Source organism: Capricornis sumatraensis, chromosome 14, assembly GCF_032405125.1.
Source record: "Capricornis sumatraensis isolate serow.1 chromosome 14, serow.2, whole genome shotgun sequence".
Taxonomy (NCBI): domain Eukaryota; kingdom Metazoa; phylum Chordata; class Mammalia; order Artiodactyla; family Bovidae; genus Capricornis; species Capricornis sumatraensis.
Window position 1 is genome coordinate 34,642,138 of NC_091082.1, and position 19,329 is coordinate 34,661,466.

The window sequence follows — 19,329 nt, forward strand, 5'->3', positions numbered from 1 at the left end:
CACGCGGCATGTGGGATCTCAGCTCCCTGCACAGGGATCAAACCTGTGTCCCCTGCGTTGGAAGCACAGTCTAAACCACTGGACCGCCAGAGAAGTCCCCAAAGCTACTTATTTTAAAAGAAAGTTAAAGGAAATGGGAAACTTGAGAAGCTAACAAAGTGGAAGTAACATATTTACTATTTTTAAAATGCAACACCTTGGAAAAGTTATAGCAAAAAAAAAAAAAAAAAAAAAGAAGGAGTTGAAGACATAACAGCTATTACTTGTTGACCGTGAACATTAAATGTGCCAGGGGCTATGCTAAGCCCCCTTCAAATGTCAGCACCTAGGATTCTCACACAATCCTGTGCAATAGATTCATTTATTATCCCAATTGTGTAGGAAAAACACTTAAGGATTATAGAGATTAAGTATCTTGTCTGAAGTTATAAAGCTAGTAAATGAAAGAGACAAGACGTTGACACCCATGACCTTGCTCTTAATCACAACATCATGCAAACAACCCTTAAATTAATTATGAATTCTCTGCAACCAATCAAAATCCCCAAAGAACTTTTCATGGAACCTTTCAAGGTAATTCTAAAACATATCTGAAAGAGAAAATACACAAGAATAGTACAGGAGCACAATGAAATAAGCAGTTGCCTTTACAGATACCTAATCTATTATAAAACGAGAGTAAATTAAAACTATTTGGTCTTCATCAAATGTTTGCATCTGGTCTCATGTCACTGGATATATTCTAGTGTCTCCTAGTTTATAGTTTATGGGAACTTAAGAGTATGCTACTGCTGTGTAAAAATTGTATAAATCTTAATTATCTTGCATTGGTTCACAGTACTTTTGAGGCCTACTATATCCTTCTACTTCTCTGTATATTCATTTTATTAATTTTTGAGAGTTTGATATTGAAACTACAACTAAAAACTTTAATTTACTTATTTAAAAAAAATGATTGCAATATATAGTGGAAGTATATGTAACTTTGTTCTGTATTTTCCAAGTCTCTGTAAATGAGTTATCATATTTTCATAATTTAAAAACTAAGAAAAATAAAATTAAAAAAAAACCTATTTGGTCCTATCATAAATAGAAGGAAAAAAAAAGTAACTGGCTGAAGCTTATAGAAACATACTTCCTATGAGATACAACAAGCCTATGAAGTTTCACATCAGTAAGGAAGAAAACAAGTGTCTTCAATAAGACACTTTAAAAAAATTCACTATCCACCTGGGGGAAAAAATATTAGATCTCTAATTCACACTAGTCAGAAAAATTAATGAGAAAAAAGAAGGGAAGGGTTAGGAGGGAAGGGAAAAAAACTTTAAAATTTAATGGTACGGAACAACAGGAGACTAAGTTTACAGCCTTACCATAAAGAAAAGACTTTTATAAAACAACACACAACTAGGCCTGAGTTCTAGAAGAGTTGCGTTTTTCTATAACATCTACAAATCAAGAAGGAAAAGGGCAAAAGTCAAGATACATGAGCAAAGACTATAATGAAACAATCTTTTTTTAAAATAGAAATCCAAGTGGCCAGTAGATAAATGAAAAATGAGCAACTTCAGCATCAGCTTAGCAAAAGTAAGAATTTATTGTATTAGTTATCTTTTTTGATGAGGGATACTTTTAGAAATAACTGGTAGAAGTGTGAATTTCTACAGCCTTTGCTGAGGGAAATCTGGTGAAATATATTCAAATTTAAAATGTGTGAACCTTTAAGCAAGCAATTCCTGGTTATCTACCCTACAGAAATGCGTGCACGTGATCAAGAGGCTTCTACGAGGCCTTCTACTGCAGCATTTATAGAAACGAGAGAATTAATTGAAATGTTAGTGAATAAAGAAATGGATAGATCAACTGCAGTTTATGCATAATACTATGGAAAATTATGATAATTAAAAACAATGGTGTGGATTTACACAAGGTTATCAGAAAAGACCTTCAAGCTATACTGTAAGGTAAAATGATAAATTGCAGATAGCGAGATGTATGATACTGTTACATAAAAAAAAAAACAGAGATGACACAAAACTATTTCTATAGCTACATTACAGAGAAAAGTCTGAGAAGTTATCTGCTAAAATTATAAGCAATTATAGGTCAAGCGACACAAGATGGGCTTGTGGGAGAGATTTCCATTCCATTTGTATTATTTGCCTTACAAAAAAGAATCCATCCATTCATGCGGTCTTTTTTTTTATTAATTAAAAAAATTAGAAGAAAGAAAATCCTTTAAACATCCTCATTACATAGCAAGGGCTACTGAACTCAAATGAGCAAGATACTAAAGAGGAAAGGGAAACAGTGGAAGCAAGAGTTTCAAGGGAGAGGATGAGCCTTGGCAAAGGAAGAAAGTCAGAAAGAAGGGTAGGCACACATCCAGAGGAACCTGAGGTAAGCACCGGAGGAGGAGCTCACAGTGCGTGGTCTCAATCACTTCACTTTGGGCAAGTTATTTGCAGAATGCAGGGAGGCCACCAGAGCAGCTGGAAGCTCGTTTATTCTTTCAGTAAATATTTACTGAGCACTCCCTCTGAGCTAGGACCCAGCTAGGAACGAGACAAGCAGGTCCCCACTCTTAAGGAGTTTACATTCTCGTGCCTGTGTGTGAGGCTATGGGGATTAAAGAGGCAGCAGATTAATAAACACACACACACAAACCAGACAGACACGTCTCATGCACAGGATCAAACCAGGATGACGTCAGAGAACCTCGTGCCTGCTTTAGTGGGAAGCTCAGGAGAAACATCTCTAAAGAGCCAACGTGTTAGCTACAATCCAAATGACCAGAAGGAACCAACAACAACAAAATCTGGGAGTGCAGAAGGAGCAGCTGGCACCAGTGGCTCTGAGGTAGGAAACACCTTCATTTATCCAGGAACATAAAAAAGCTGCAAGAGGTGAGCAAGGAGGAAAATGGTACCAGATGACATCAAAGACCTCACAGTCTAAAATCAAGACTTTGGATTTTATCCTAAGTAGAATAAAAAAGTTAAAACAAGAAAGTCAAACTATCAAATTTTCATTTAATAAGGATCCCTTAGGGGGACTTTTCCTGGTGGTCCAGTGGCCAAGACTCCATGCTACCAATGTTGGAGGCTCAGGTCCGCTCCCTGGTCAGGAACTAAATCCCATATGCCGAAAAAAACTAAAAGATCTTGCATGCCACAAGGAAGATCGAAGGAAAAGCCCGCGTGGTGCAACCAAAACCTGGCACAATCAAATAAATTTAATTCTTTTTTTGCAAAAAGGATCACTTGGGTTTCTTTATGAAAATGGTCTAATCTAGTTCCTATGTGAAGTGAGCAGCTCAAGGAGAGTGAAGAAAGTCTTCCTGAACACCCAGCTGTAGGAAAATCAACCGAAGATGATTAAGAAGACTTGCCCTGGGAAGCAGAGGGTGTTAGCTGAAGTCACACACCCATGAACAGTGTGAATGCGGAGAACACAGTGGGAAACTTGCACTTAGACAAACTGCACCAAAGGGGAGAAAAAGGAAACAGTAAGGGCTCACCCAAGCTGTACAGGAACAGAGCAGAACTCATGAAAGACTACTCCTCCATCTACAAACTCCTAAAGGGCCACAGAGAAACCAGGCTGTCCCATTTCAGGGCGCCAAAGAACTAAGTAAGGGGTCGATCTCAAGGCTTAAAATAATGCCTATGGTTTCACCACTGCCTCCTGCCACCACAGTGACTCAATACCGAAGAGCTCTCTCTAAAAACCTCCGAAGGCACACAGCCGGCAAAACAATCAGAATGGCTCAGAATGGCTCAGACTTCGAATGGAGTGAAACCACCTAAGCGTACCCAAAACACTTCTGAGCACAGACACTGTACCCTAACACCCCCAGAAGCTTCCACCCCGTGTATCAGCTGCCTATCCTTTGACCTTTAAGACTGTAGTGTCCATGATGTACTGCAGAAAAAGAAAACAGCAAGAGGACTTTGGAGGAGCTTCCCAGGTGGTTCAACGGCTACAACTCCATGCTCCCAATACGGGGTGGCGGGTGCCCAGATTCCTTCCTTGGTCAGGGAGCTAGATACCACATGCCACAACTGAAGATCCCAAGTGTCGCACTGGGACCCAGCGTAGTCAAAATAAATATTAAAAAAAAAAAAAAAAAAAGACTTGGGAGGAGGCAACTTAAACTGGAGTGAAAGCACTCTCTCTGATAGACACCCTATTCTCCAGTTTCTCTGTGGATAAACATGAAAGGCACACACTGCCCTCCCTAAAACTGATAACAAAGATGGCACTGCTGAAGAAGATGTACCAGAACCACACCACACTTCGGCCAGGTGGCAATCACTCTCGCCAGGTTCTTTGCACAAGTCCACCACGTCTCTGCAGATTGTTTCCGGAGTGACAGGGACTTCTGTGAAGTGCTGCTCATTGTTGCTGAGGTACACAGTAAGAAACATCTGGAAACAGAAGGAGAGACACAAGGGTTATAGTACCGTCTACACCGGCGCTGGTCACTTCTCACTTACTTTAGATTCCTCTCCCCGACTGTCTTAACTGAAATGCAAATGGACAACAGGACCATCTGGCTGTCTCCAAGCCCAAGGTGAAGAGGGATCCGGAGCTTTGCTGATGGCCCCTGCCCTCCTTCATCAGCTGCGCCTGAAGAACCCTTGGGGATCCCTGGAGCACAGTAAACGGATCAGTGCACACAAAAGGTCAAGTTAAATCTTCCTCTGACATTTTATTTATGTCATCTGTTTACCAAGACTTCTGTAGTTCTTAGTATGATGTGCCAGGCCCATACTACAAAGAGATTCTCCCATCAGCCCTGTGAGTATGACCAGGAGATGATGATCACACAAACACATGCTTAACTGAGCAAAGTCTCTTTCGGGAAGGATACATAAACAAAACATGTATTGCTGCTGAAGGTGGGGATGGGAAAAGGGGACAGAACTCAGAGGGATATCTAATATTTATATCACGTACAATGTAGCACCTGTTCAAACAATTATATTTTCAAATCTAAGATGTTTTAATCAGATTAGATACATACTTTAAAGCATAAGTCAGTGATGGCTCAGTGGTAAAGCATCCGCTTGTCAATTCTGGATCCAGGAAGATCCCACATGCCTCAGAGCAACTAACCCCAAGCGTAACTATAGAGCCTGTGCTCTAGAGCCCACAGGCCACAGCTGCTGAAGCCCACACACTCTAGAGCCCGTGCTCCACAAGAGAAGCCACCCCAGTGAGAAGCCCGCTCACGGCAACTCGAGAGTAACCCCTGCTCACTGCAACCAGAGAAAAGCCCGTGCAGCCACAAAGACCCAGCACAGCCAAACATAAAAATAAATAAACAAAATTATCTTTAAAAAGCTTAAGTATTCATCAATAAGCTGTAAGTAGAAATGAATGGCTGTCGTGCTAAAGCTGAGATGACCTGGTATATAAACACTCAGACCAGAAGAAGATTTCAATCTAAAACTCAGTCTTCCTCACGATAAAAACAGATGCTGTATCTTAAAAACACTGCGTCTGCCTACAGTGCGGGAGACCTGGGTTCAATCCCTGGGTTAGGAAGATCCTCTCAAGAAGGAAATGGCAACCCACACTTCAGGACTCTTGCCTGGAAAATCCCATGGACGGAGGAGCGTAGTAGGCTACAGTCCATGGGGTCGCAAAGAGTCGGACACGACTGAGTGACTTCACTTCACTTAAGAATTCAAGTGTTCACACCTATCAAATAACAAAACAAAAAAACAACCAAACAAAAAACAACCATTGTTAATTCCTAGCACTGAAGAAAACTGAGCGAACAAACAAACAACTTGTGATGACAACACAAGTCAGCAAACCCACAAGCTCATTCATTCAGTGAGGACTTACTCTGGGCAGATTAATGTGTATCAGGATTAAAACAAGTAAACAAAACCCAGACAATTTGAAAGTGTCATTCCACTGTGAGCTTTATATTCTGTGAAAATAACTGTTATCAAAGAAAGAAAATGCAAAAGCTTTGAAACATGAACTTGATGGACCAGTATACATTCTATAAAAAGAATTAATGAGACTAAGCCAAACACTGCAGGAGTCTGGGTTCTAAGGCTATAACAGAACAGAAGGGGATTTCCCTGGTGGTCTAGTGGCTAACATTCCAAGCTCTCAAAGGAGGAGTCCTGGGTTCAATCCCTGGCCAGAGAACTAGATCCCACACCCCGCAAATAAGAGTTCACATGCCACAACCAGAGATCTCACATGCCAAAAAGAAGATGGAGATCCCCTGCACTCCAACTAAGAACTGGCGCAGCCAAACAAATATTTTGTTTGTTTGTTTTAGAGGCAGAATGAGTAGGATCTGCACTGTGATCGCAATGACACAAGAATATCATACAAGCCACAGTGCCTGCCCTCAGTCACGTGGTGTCTCACCCAGCATAAACCTCTCTCCCACTACCCCAGAAGTGAGAGTTGCATTAGGCTCTTCTTTTTGGGGGGGGGGGGGGGGGGCAGCAGGAGAGAGGCAGCACCTGACCAGGGATGATGATGGAAACTGGCTAAAACAGCAGACTGGCCGCCTCAAGGATCTGGCTTGAGTAAGGGGTAAAGAACACTCAAGAGAGAAGGAGGCCCCCCTAGGTCAGTGGGCTCTGCCCCACGGGGCTTCCCTGCTCCTCCCTGCAGTAAAACTATGCTTTCCCAAGGTAAGCCAGGTCTCCACTTCCTGCAACTGAAGCTCTTAACTCACAGAAACATGTATAACACAGAAAGGAACCCCCCAAAGTGGAAAACAGACAGGAACCCATTACAGCTAGAAGGCAACTCAGAAACAAATTTTACAGTGGATGCTATCCAAAAAAAAAAGTATGAAAACAAAAAACTGCAAAATTCGTCAGCATGAGTTCAGAAGCTTTCAAGCTAATTGTATCAGGTTCTTCACATTCTGATAAACTGCGCTACATAAAGATACATCGTTCTAGGCCTCAACTCAGCCAACAAGGCAGCACGTTAAAACTGTTACACAAAATGAACACAGGTTTCCACCCTGGTGCGACTCCGATACATATACAGCACATGTAACCAGTGTAACTAGTCTACACTTTAGTATTAAAGAGTATTCCTCCTCAATACTCCCTACCCACATCAGAATTTTCTCTGAAGTTTAACACTTCAAACACAGGAACTGTTTTCATTGTAAATATGAGACTAAGAGGCATTTATCAAATTATAGAAATATTTAATATACTGTATATACACAAAACAGGCTTTCCCAATGACTCAGCAGGTGAAGAATCTGCCTTCAATGCAGGAGACACAGGAGATGAGAGTTCGATCCCTGGGTCAGGAAGATCCCCTGGAGGAGGAAATGGCAATCCACTCCAATATTCTTGCCTGGAAAATCCCATGAACAGAGGAGCCTGGTGGGCTACTGTCCAAAGGATCACAGAGTCGGACACAACTGAGCGACTCAGTACCCATATATACAAAACACATATTGTATCAACAAATAAGAGGTTATTTCCTGAGATAAAAGCACCTTACCTGGTAAACGTCATCTTAAAAAGTCCTTTCACACACATTAGCTCAGAAACTTACATCAACTCTCAGATAAGCAGAGCAGATATTACTTTCTCTATAAATGAAGCAAAAGACTCATTTATAAAGAGTCTTTATACTGCCTACTAAAATGAGAGGATGAGAGTACAATTCTGTTTTTCACCCGTCCTCTACTCTTTCAGCTGTTCCTTATAGCAGAAGAGTATTAGGAAATGCTCTATTTAACACCAGTAAAAATCCCCAGGAGGGCAAGGCAGTCCACTCCAGTATTCTTGCCTGGAGAATCCCCATGGACAGAGGAGCCTGGTGGGCTACAGTCCACGGGGTCACAAAGAGTCGACCATGACTGAGCGACTAAGCACACAACCAAACTTGGATTACTTTTTAGAAGACAACGGCTTCGTTTATTTAAAAGTACAAATTATAGATATGAAGGATGAGAAACGTGTTCTAAGATCACTGCACTTTCCCCCCAAAACCCCACAGGATTAACACTGGTGTGAGTGGCAAGTGGACCCCATTCAGGCACGCCTGAAGACAGCTCTGGAGTGACCGTTCTGAGCTGGGTGCCCCAAGGCCAGGCCGGCAAGGTGAGCTGCTCCTGACGCCCAGGTGGGAGATCTGGGTTCTTACCCCAGACTTGTTAATCATTATTAGGGAAGTAATGTCACCTCTCTGAATCCCAGCCTCCTGGTCTTCAAAATAAGAGTCCTAAGTTCCCTGAGAGCTGCCATTTAGTTCGGGTGTTTACTGGGTGTCACAGCAAGAGCCAACTTCTTCACAACAGTCCACAACCTGGAAGGTAGCAATTCAGTGAGGACCTGAATGAAGGCAACGGACAGAGGGGGAAAGAACAGATTCAACAGAAAGACTGGATCTGGTGCCTGAATGTAGGGGTATGGGGGCCGCAGGGGTGTGAAATGAACAATTCATAGCAAATTCAGGAGGAAAACCAGGCTTGCTCCACTCTGAGATTATGGTAGCAGCAGGCAAGGGATGAGAGAAAAGCAGGAGTGTCATTTGGATGAACTGTCCTGGGACCACCTGTCCCCACTCCCTCTCTAGTCCTCACGGCCTTCTGACCTTCTCCAAGCTCGGCGCCACGAGCATCCTCCTTGGCTCCCACCCCCTGGAGCCTGCGCATCCTGTTCCTGACTGCCATGTTGTTGGTTCAAAACCTCAGAGCTTCCGGGGTGGACTCTGAAACTGGCGCCAGGCACGGAGGGCAGGGAGAGACGGAAGGCAGGCAGCCCACTCCAGACTGGCAACTGGCCTTTCTGGAAGCAAGGCAGCTTGCTCAGGAGACTGCTCTTGGGGACTACAGGGCCAGTGGCTCCCCGACCCCTGCCCAGCAGCGTGGTAAAAGCTTATGGAGAGGGTCCCCCTGGGTTCAGTCTCCAGCCTGCATCCTTGGGCAGCTTGAGCCTGGGACAGCAGGCAGGCGGAGGGCATGTTCCAAGGACAGGAAAGCGGGTGAATGGCCTCCAAGTGCCTGGGCCAGCTTGCAGGTTGAGCCTGCAGTCACGTCTTCTTGATGACCTTCCCCAACAAATGTTCCCTGTGTGCCAGCACGGCCTGCCGCTCATCTCCCTGGGTCTTGATACAACCACTTCTTCCCGGGGAGGCTTTCCCTGGTCATCCTGCCTAAAATCCCACCACCACCCTCAACACGCACATGTGTGCACCCACATATGCACATGCGCACACATGCACCTCCCCACCTCCTCTCTCTCCTGGCACAGTGACCAACATATGGATTATATTTATTTCACTTGCTTTTACTGTCTTCCCTGCTAGAACGGACGGTCCATGAGGTCCAGGGTTCTGTCTGTTCAATATGGCATCCTTAGTACCTTGAACTGTGCCTGGTTTGTAACAAACACAGTAAGTGTGTGTTTAGGAATGAATAAACACCTCAGCTGTTACTGCACGTGACAGATTCACCTCTGATTTATTTTCACAGTAAGTTTCCCAAAGGTATTGATAGAAGGCAGTATACAGCACAGCTATACACTCTGACAGAAGTTAGTGTCCTCTCCTCTTCAGTTTGTATCATGCTGTGCCATCCTACTTCTGTTTCGACATTCTTTTCATTCATGCAAGATTTATAGGCTATCTATTTTATGGTTTAAATTCTAATATAGACATAATCTTTATTAAGTAGCCACTACAGCACACACGGTACGGAACGAGAGACAGAGAGCGCTGTGTGGAGAGGGACACAGCCACTCCAGGGGAATAAATACCCCAACCTGGCTCCTTCCTTCTTATTAGGTCATCCATGCTACCCCTCCTCACTGGACAAACCCAACTAGAAGTCGGATGGAAAGGGAGGCTACTGATGCCTTTATAGAAGTCAACTTCCTGGGGCACAAAGCAGGGTGGAAACAGGCAAGCAAAAGATGCTTCCCCGCTCCGTCCGCAAACTCAATGATTTCAACCCCTCTATGGTGAGAGAGGGCTCCTGAGCCACAATCTAAACAGAATGAGAACACGAGGTGCAGGAAAAGAATAACCCAAGCAGAGGGAAGAACAAATGTCAAGACCCCAAGGAGGAATCAAGCTTGTCACATTTGTGGAAGAGGAAGGTCACTCGGACAGAGTGAGCAAGAGGAAAGGATTATAGGAGATTAACTCAGAGACTAGATCATGCATAGAAGCCACAGAGTCCTCAAACTGTGGTGCAAACAGAGGGTTATTCATCACAGATGGCAAGGCCCCACCCTCAGAGACTCTGATTCAGTAGACCAGGGGTGGGGACAGAGATTCTGCATTTCTAAGAAGCTCCCTTGAGATGCTGATACTGTGGCTCTGGAAACTGCAAACCGAGAACCATTGTTCAAAGACCCACAAAGGCTGGAGCAAGGAATCTGGATTTTAATCTAAGAGGCCATTGGAGACCAATCATTAGAGACAAAAAGATTAGATTAGTGGTTGCCAGGGGCTGGGGGACTGATTGCTAACAAGTACAGGGCTTCTTTTAGAGGTGATGAGAATGTTCTGGAATTAGTGGTGATAGTTGTACCACCTTGTAAACATACTAAAATCCAGTGAATTGGATACTTCAAAATGGTGTTATGTAAATCATCTCTCAACTTTTTAAAAAAGAAGTCACTGGAGGATTTTCAACAGAGTACTGAAGTCATTTTTTTTTTTTTTTAATTACTCTGGCTACTGTATGAATAGACCACAGAGAGGCAGGCATGGAAGACCAATTAAGAGGAAATGTAGCACATAAAGGGGCTTCACTGATGGCTCAGCGGTAAAGAACTCATCTACCAATGCAGGAGACATAAGGATATGGGTTCGATCCCTGGGTCTGGAAGATTCCCCTGGAGGAGGGTATGGCAGCTGACTCCAGTATTCTTGCCTGGAGAATCCCACAGACAGAGGAGTCTGGTGGGATACAGTCCATAGGGTCACAGAGTCGGACACGACTGGAGGGGCTTAGCACGCACACATGCAGCACATAAAATGAGAGATAATTGTAGCACAGACTGCAGGTAACAGCAAGTGGTGAAAAATGGCTGGACTGCAATATTTTGAAGGTAGAGTCAACATACTTGCCTAATGGACAGAATGTGGGATGCAACCATTGAAATTGAATGAACATAGATCTGGTGTCTAAGCAACAGAGTAAACAGTGGTGTCATTTACTATGAGGAAGGAGGAACAGATTAGGGAAGGGCCCACAGGACTGGGGCCTCATCCAGAAGTCCCATAGAGGACAGGGACCCAGTAAAGGATTAGAAAAGATCCATCCATAAAAAATGGAAAGAAACACAAAGGAGTGTGGAATCCCAGAGGCCATGCAAAGCAGTGTCTCAGCTAAGTCAAATAAAGCTAAGCGATCTTAGAAATGAGAATGAGGACAGTTCTCCAGGCTGCACAAGACGGAGGCTGCTGGATGCCTTGACCAGTGTTGTCTGAGGAATGAGGTCGAAGGCCTGTGTGAGACAGGCTAAGAGCCCAAGGGAAGGATGCAGAGGCTCAGAACAGAAAGATGGAGAAAACAGGGAGTTCCCTGGCAGGCCAGTGGTTAAAACTCAGCATTTTCAGTGCAGGGGGCACGTCGATCCCTGGTCGGGGAACTAAGATCCCATATACTGCATGGTGCAGTCAAAAAAAAAAAAAAAAAGGTGGAGAATATGGAGCCACAGATGGAAGACGACAGAGTAAAAGCAGCGCTTTGTTTCTTCTTTATTTCAACACGGAGTTTTTACAGAGCATTTTAACGGAGGGGCTGATTCAGTCAAGGGGGGAATGCTGCTGATGATGCCGACTCTGTATCTCTAGCCACTGTCTACTCCTAGGCCAGTACTCACTGCCCAGGGGCAATCTATGTCTGGAGAACCCACAAATCCTTCATGCTCACCTTGGCTAAACCAGCACAGTCCCATTTTCACTCACTTTCTTTGCTGTAGCGATTATCTTACTTTTTAGGTTACAAAGATAGTTTATCAAGTTTGACAATTTCTTAATTGGACACCACAGCACAGTGACAACAATACAGCTGGGAAGAGGTGGCTTTGAGCCGTGACTGCGTGACAGCTGATGGGCAGCCGAGGACAGGTGTCTTCCTGACCATCCCAGAGAAGGGGTGGGAGGGAGGGACCACCCACCAGCCCCAGCTGCACCTGGTGGCCATGAAACCTATAACTGCCACATTTCTCCCTAGAAAATTTCCATTAGAACAAAAAGGCATCGCGTCACTTGAAATAAACAATTTAAACTCATTTCACCCATCTTAAATTTATAGACATTAAGTATGTCCCCTTGCATTTATATACCACTTATAATTTAAAATCTTTTCATCATAATCCGCCCACAATTATAGGCTTTACTGTGATAATTCATAAATGTTCCAAATTTTACAGAGGGAGTAAATCAGGCATTTTCTCAATGAATATCTTTCCTCTTCTTACTTTATTTGGAAAAGGAACAACCACAACATAAAAAGATGTTGTTGCTAACCTGGGTGGGAGAAGAGGGATGGACTGGGAGTTCAGGGTCAGTAGATTCAAACTATCACACTTAGAAGGGATGGAGAGCAAGGTCCTCCTTAGAGCACAGAGATAAACCATATTCCAGGTTTATCTCCTGGGATAAACCATACTGGGAAAGAATATACATATTCCTTAAATATAAAGAAAAGCAAGTCAAGTCAAAAGAAAAGGCTAGTTAAACTAACCTATCATGCTAACCTGAGAAAAAGTAGGCACACAGGCTCTTAATACTGTACTTTCTTTTTATCTTTGTTTCCTAAGTGGACTGTGCTACAAAAGATCACTCTTCGAAGTGTAATTTAATTCCCTAAAAAATAAAACAAAAGATGAAGCTGTTTTTATTTCATTTTGATGAGGCAGTTTTATCAGCATGTTGAAAACTTACTAAAGAAAAAAATTTTAACCTACTCTATCAACGAAGTCCTTCTGAAAACAATAATTTTGGCCAAAAATTCATGATCTTTAATGATAAAAAATAAAACGGCTAAATCTTAGAGAACTTTTCAGCATCTACTACCAAAACATTTCAGAAGGAAAAAGCACAAAAAGCGAAACTTTCAAGAATGTCTCAGGTATGTGCTGTTTTGTTACAAAACAGTATTCACCATATTTCACTATACAAATGGAAAAATATAATACGTGTACACAGACATGTAGTACAAACAAACAAAAAAAGACCTCACCAAATTAACAGTAGTAATGTTTGGTGGTAAGATTACGAAATGAATTTGCGGGGACTTATCTATGCTTAAACTTTCTAGAATGATTAAACATCACTTGGATAATAAAACTGATAAAGAATCAATAATTAAATTAATAAGGCAAACATTTTTATTACCTGGCCCTTGCTATGTGATATATATGGCAAGTATCTGTCTGACAATGTTGTTTTCTAGGGTCACCATACTGCCTCAACTTTAGCCAGGGACTAAAATCTAACAATCAAGAAATATATCTTGGAACTTCTCTCGTGGTCCAGTGGTTAAGAATCCACCTTCCAGTGCAGGGGACACAGGTTTGATCCCTTGTCAGGGGAACTAAGGTATCATGTGCTGTGAGGCAACTAAGCCCATGTGCCGCAATTACTGAGCCTGCAAATACACACACACATACACACACACAAAAGAAATACATCTTAAACATCCACTGCATTAGAGTAAAATATTATTCAGCCATAAAAGGAATAAGGTACTGATGCATTCTACACAGAGGAACTCTGAGAACACTATACTAAGTGACAGAAGTCAGGCACAAAAAGAACCACCACAATATTCAAATCCATAGAGACTAAAAGTATATTAATGTTTACCAGGGGTTGGGGGGAGGGGGAATAGTGTGTAACCCTAGAGGATGCTTTTCTCTAAGGTGATGAAAATGTTCTGGAATTACCAGTGGTTAACACTGTGAACATACTAAAAACAAAAACAAAACAAAAAAAACACTGAATTACATACTTTATAGGGTGAATTTTATAGTATATGAATTACATCACAATTTTAAATGCCTGCTACATGCTTACTATGTGACAGGTATAAAAATCTCTTCAGGGAAACAAAATCCACTCATGAAAAAACCTTAATACCAAATTAAGAACCAAACGGCATCCCACTCCAGTACTCTTGCCTGGAAAATCCCATGGACGGAGGAGCCTGGTGGGCTGCAGTCCATGGGGTTGCTAAGAGTCGGACACGACTGAGTGACTTCACTTTCACTTTCATGCATTGGAGAAGGAAACGGCAACCCACTCCAGTGTTCTTGCCTGGAGAATCCCAGGGACGGGGGAGCCTGGTGGGCTGCCGCTTGTGGGGTTGCACAGAGTCGGACACAACTGAAGCGACTTAGCAGGAGCAGTACCAAATTACATGAGTGGGGCTGTAAGTAAAATGAAAATTCAGAAAGGAGAAAGATGAATGTGATCTGAGGCAGACTGAGGTTTCAGCAAACAGGCATAAATTAATGGCAAGCATAAAGAAAGAAATTCTGGGTCTCCCAGATGGCACCAGGGCTAAAGAACCTGCCTACCAACGGAGGAGACAGTAGAGAGGTGAGCTGGATCCCTGGGTAGGGAAGACCCCCTGAAGCAGGGCATGGCAAGCCACTCCAGCATTCTTGCCTGGAGAATCCCATGGACAGAGGAGCCTGGCCAGCTACAGTCCACAAGGTCACAAAGAGTTGGACACAACTGAAACGGCTTAGCAAGCATGCATGCATAAGGAAATAATAAAAAAGAAAAATAATAATCTATAGTAACCTTACTTCTAAAAATGCCATCTTTTCCTGACTCCTTAGATTTTTGAAAACACCATATTCTCAAGAAAACAAAGATGACTCCCTTAGATCCTTTCCCATAAGGAAGAAAGGAGAATGGAGTTTCCTGGAGTCAAATCGCCTGGGAGGCTACTGTGAGAAACTTGGTTATTCTCACTGACTCACAAATGTATTCCTGGGAACTTGTGACGTAAGTTATTTTCATCACGAGCACAGCAATAATCAGATCAAAACAACACAACAGCTTTTACAGCTGAACCTGCAGCTGTGAGAACGATAAATTGCTGGGGTATCTGAAAATGCTGAGTCTAGCTTGGATGGAACAAAAGAGACGGCTTTTCTTCCCCTGATGCCAGGTCAGCCCTTCCCATTGACAGAGACGTGAACTGCTCCCTTCTTCCCAACTTGCACATCAAGAACTTCATGTTTTTAAAAAAACAGTAAGCACCAAATTTAATATATATTTAGGAGCAGAGGCTCTCAGGGACAGACCATAGGGCAATATGAAAGGTAAAACACGGAGTGGGAAGGATAAATGCAAATTAAAACAATGAGGCATCACTTAAAACTATTAAATCAGTCTGTGATTAAAAGGTAAGATCCAACAGAGATGAGACTGATTCATTCAAAGATATAATGATGGTACTAAAAATTGTTAAAAATCACACTTGGAAAGTAAAGTGTATCATGTTATAAAAACCCATAAATTTATGTATACCCCATGAATTACTCTTACAGAAATAACTGAAATGAAGAAAACCTGTAAATGGCTGAAGATTTTTCACTGTGGTGTTGGAGCTATAAACAGTAAGATAGGAAACTAACATCCAATAAGTTAAGCATGGAAGGGTAGTTGCTGGAAGGACTATGACCCAGGTACCAACTACTGTAAGTACAGTGTTAGAAAATGGTAAGATAAGGTTACAAACTAGTAATATTAAGTTGTAGATTTTAACCATTTAAAACATATGGATAGGACTTCCCTGGTGGTCCAGGGGTTAAGACTCCACTTTCACTGCAGGGGGCTCAGGTTTGATTCTGGGTTAAGGAACTAAAATCCCACCTGCTGCATGGCACAGCCAAAAAATAAAAGTTAAACATATAGGCACAGGAAGTGTCTTGTACAGAATACATAAGAGAAATCTGGTATCATGAGATCAGGTATAGACGTCACTTTAAATTTGTTTAAATATCAACGTTAATATAGTTGTACAATAATGTACAATTTAGAAGTATACATAACACAATACGAACTGTGATAATGTGAAAATATTTCCCTAAAAATAGTAAATAAGATTTGATTCTTAAAGTGATCAATCTGAAGAGAAAGATTCAGGGAAAGATCAAATACCATTACATTAAGTTGCACCAGGCCTCCCCACACGCTCTGCACAGTAATTCATGCCCAAGTCATGTCTGAAGAACGCTTGCCCTTCCAAAAATCCAAAGTCACTGACAATTTTCATTAAAAAAGAAGAGATCAAAGATTTATTTTTAAGAGTTCCATTTTAACAGGACATGTATGCAATGTAACTATAAAGTTATGCTATTAATACAAGGATGACTCATTTCAAAGAGGAATTACCTCAGATTAAAATTTGGAAGACTTTTCCAAAAAGAAATTAAAAAAAAAAAAAAAAAAACTGACCAGGGCATTTATAAGAGATTTACTTTGTGTCAGAGGCTAAATTTATTCCTTTGACTGAAAAACCATGTGAAGTTTCACAGAAAGAAAAATAGAACTAAGAGTTAGGATGTTCCTTCTCATAGAAAGGAATTTAAGCTTTGCAATAAAAGCGTCAGAGTTTTGATTTATAAAATCTCAAATCACTTAGGTTTACCTAAGGGGGGAAAAATATATATATATATTCATATATGAGAAAAAAATTTGTCCTTTAGAGGAAAATGAACAATCTATAAAAACAGTGACTTAAATCCTCCCCAATCTTACAACTCACAGGAAACTTACCATAGGGACAACCAGATAATAATGTTAGTAGTGAGATTAGAGAAAAGTCAAGATGATTTTTGTATTTAATAATTCCCCTATGGAGACAGAAATGAAATGAAGGAAGGAAGACCCCAGACTACCTTCTAGAAGAAGATGCTGCTACTAGGCTTCCTATAACCTGGTCAAGAAAAACATCTCTCTTAACAGTAACATACATAGAAAGGGACTAAGAAACACCAACAACAACCAAAGCTTCTTTCAGTCTCTCAAACATACAGAGCCATTCAGCCCAACTCTGGCTTCCAACCCGAGAAAGGGGTCAGAAATGAGATGCAGATCATTCCAATCTTCCAGCATTTTCAGCCTCCTGCTCCTCAGAGACCTCGCTGTCTGCTCCTGTGGTAACTCTGCTCCAGGGGCCACGAACCAAGAACACGAGTCGACTTGCTTGGCTCCCTGACTTGGACTTCGTCCATCCCAAGGGTGGGCTGGGCTGCCTCCTTCTGCAGGGGGTGTGCTGCCCAGCCACCCCAGCCTGGACGACCCTGCTGCCTCTCCGCAGTAGTTCAGTGGGCATCCCGACAGAGGTCTCCGTGACGTCTCCCTCAGGAGCAGCGGGGACACTAAGTCTTTGAGTCCTTCCCCTCAGAGACACTCTCCAGCCTCCCTGATGATCGGTCCAACCTTGCTACCGCTATGATCACTGCTGACAGAAGCTTATTATGTGCCTTCTCTCCTGCCCAGAGCTTACTCCTGAGGCCATTAAACGGCTTTATAAAACCTTCATCAATTACCATGGGTCACATCTACTAATGTTCCATTAAAGATCAACGATATTTAAACCTACTGCTACACTAAGTATACCACGTATTCACTAAATGTACCGCCTTTTGCTCACGGAATACTTCAAACATCAGCCAATCAGTTTCTATCAGACCTGTGAGTTATTTAAAGAGAAATCCAGGACTTCCCTGTCAGTTCAGTGGTTAAGATTCCTCAATTCTCAACCTCGATGTCCTTCTAGAGATGAATGGATAAAGAACAAGTGGTACATATAACAATGGAATATTACACTCAGCCACAGAAGGAACCACTTTGAGTCAGTTCTAGTGAGGTGGATGAACCTAGAGTCTGTTATACAGAGTGAAGTCAGTCAGAAAAAGAAAACCAAATATTGTATATCAACACATATATATATGGAATCTAGAAAAATGGTATTGATGAACCTATCCACAGGGAAGGAATGGAGGAGACACAGATGTAGAGAATGGACTCATGGACGCAGGAGGGGAAAGAGAGAGCAGGATGAACAGAGAAAGCAGCATCAACATATATACACTATCACGTGTAAAACAGATAGCTGGTGAAAAGCTGTTACACAGGGACCCCAGGCTGGTGCTCTGTGATGACCAGAGGGATGGGATGCGCGGAGAGGAGGATGGCTCAAGAGGGAGGTGATATATGTGTAATTATAGCTGATGTCTGCTGTCATATGGCAAAAACCAACACAACATTGTAAAGCAATTTTCCTCCAATTAAAAAATAAATTAAAAGAAAAAAAAAAAAAGACTCCATGCTTCCACAGCAGGGGGCACAGATTCCAGCTCTCATCAGTGAACTAAGATTCTGCATGCCACATGGTGTGGCCAAAAAGTTTTTTAAATAAAATTAAATAAAATTCTTAAATAGAAAGGATTCGTTATAAAGAAAGAAAAACCATAAAATCGCATTCAAAGGACTTCTTTATATCATAAACTATTTCTTCAGTCACTAGACCAAATGAGTAGAATCTAGAAATCAATGACACAAATTTCAACAGTTACAAAAGTTCACCACACACGGTATTTCCTAGCCATTCATTCAGGATCATCTAGAGTACACAACCATTTTCTGAGACAACTACCATTCTGAGAAAAATGACACAGTAAATATGAAGTGGTCACTTTAACAGCAGAAAAAAAATTCATTACATACTGAAAAATAGCTGGTTTAAGATGTCTGATTACATAACTACTTCATCTACAGAAGCAGAGAGCAGTCACCTCCCCTGAGACATAGAGTCTTCCCTCATTAACGTCAGTCATTCAAAAGGAGCTCCTGGTTTGGTTTCCTCTCAATCCCATCTTCTTGTTGATTTCAACATCTTTCATTCACCCACAGTGAATGGGAAAGCCTGCATTCTTCAGGGCAGAGAGAAGAGGCTGATAAATGAGCACAATAAAAGGTGATGTGATAGAGAAAGATGCAGCTGATGGCAGGACGTGGCTAAGCACGTTTGAGGGAGGCGCAGGCTGAAGGAGCCGGCCTCTTGAAACATCCAGGGAAGACATTCCGGGCAACAGCCCTGAGATGGGAACAGGCCTGGTCTGTGCCGTGACCACTAAAAAGGCCAGTGTATCAGGAATATAGGCACATATGAACAAGGACGGACAGGTAAACAGCTGATGTAGGGCCTTGAGGTCAAGTATAAGGGACGCAGGCTGAAGAATAAGGGACATCACTAGAGCAGTTCTCAAAGCATGGTCCCCAGACCAACAGTATCAGCATCGCCTGGGAACTTGCCAGAAACAAAAGTCT

At 42.2% G+C, this 19,329-nt stretch overlaps 1 protein-coding gene across 1 annotated transcript in view; it reads right to left on the reverse strand.

Annotated features, from left to right (window-relative positions):
* TP53BP2 (tumor protein p53 binding protein 2) overlaps positions 1–19,329 on the reverse strand; it is a 66,202-nt gene that overhangs the window by 34,816 nt on the left and 12,057 nt on the right. Inside the window, exon 2 of the mRNA XM_068985917.1 lies at positions 4,283–4,430. Coding sequence (XP_068842018.1) covers positions 4,283–4,430 — 148 coding nt within the window. The remainder of the gene's footprint in view (positions 1–4,282; positions 4,431–19,329) is intronic.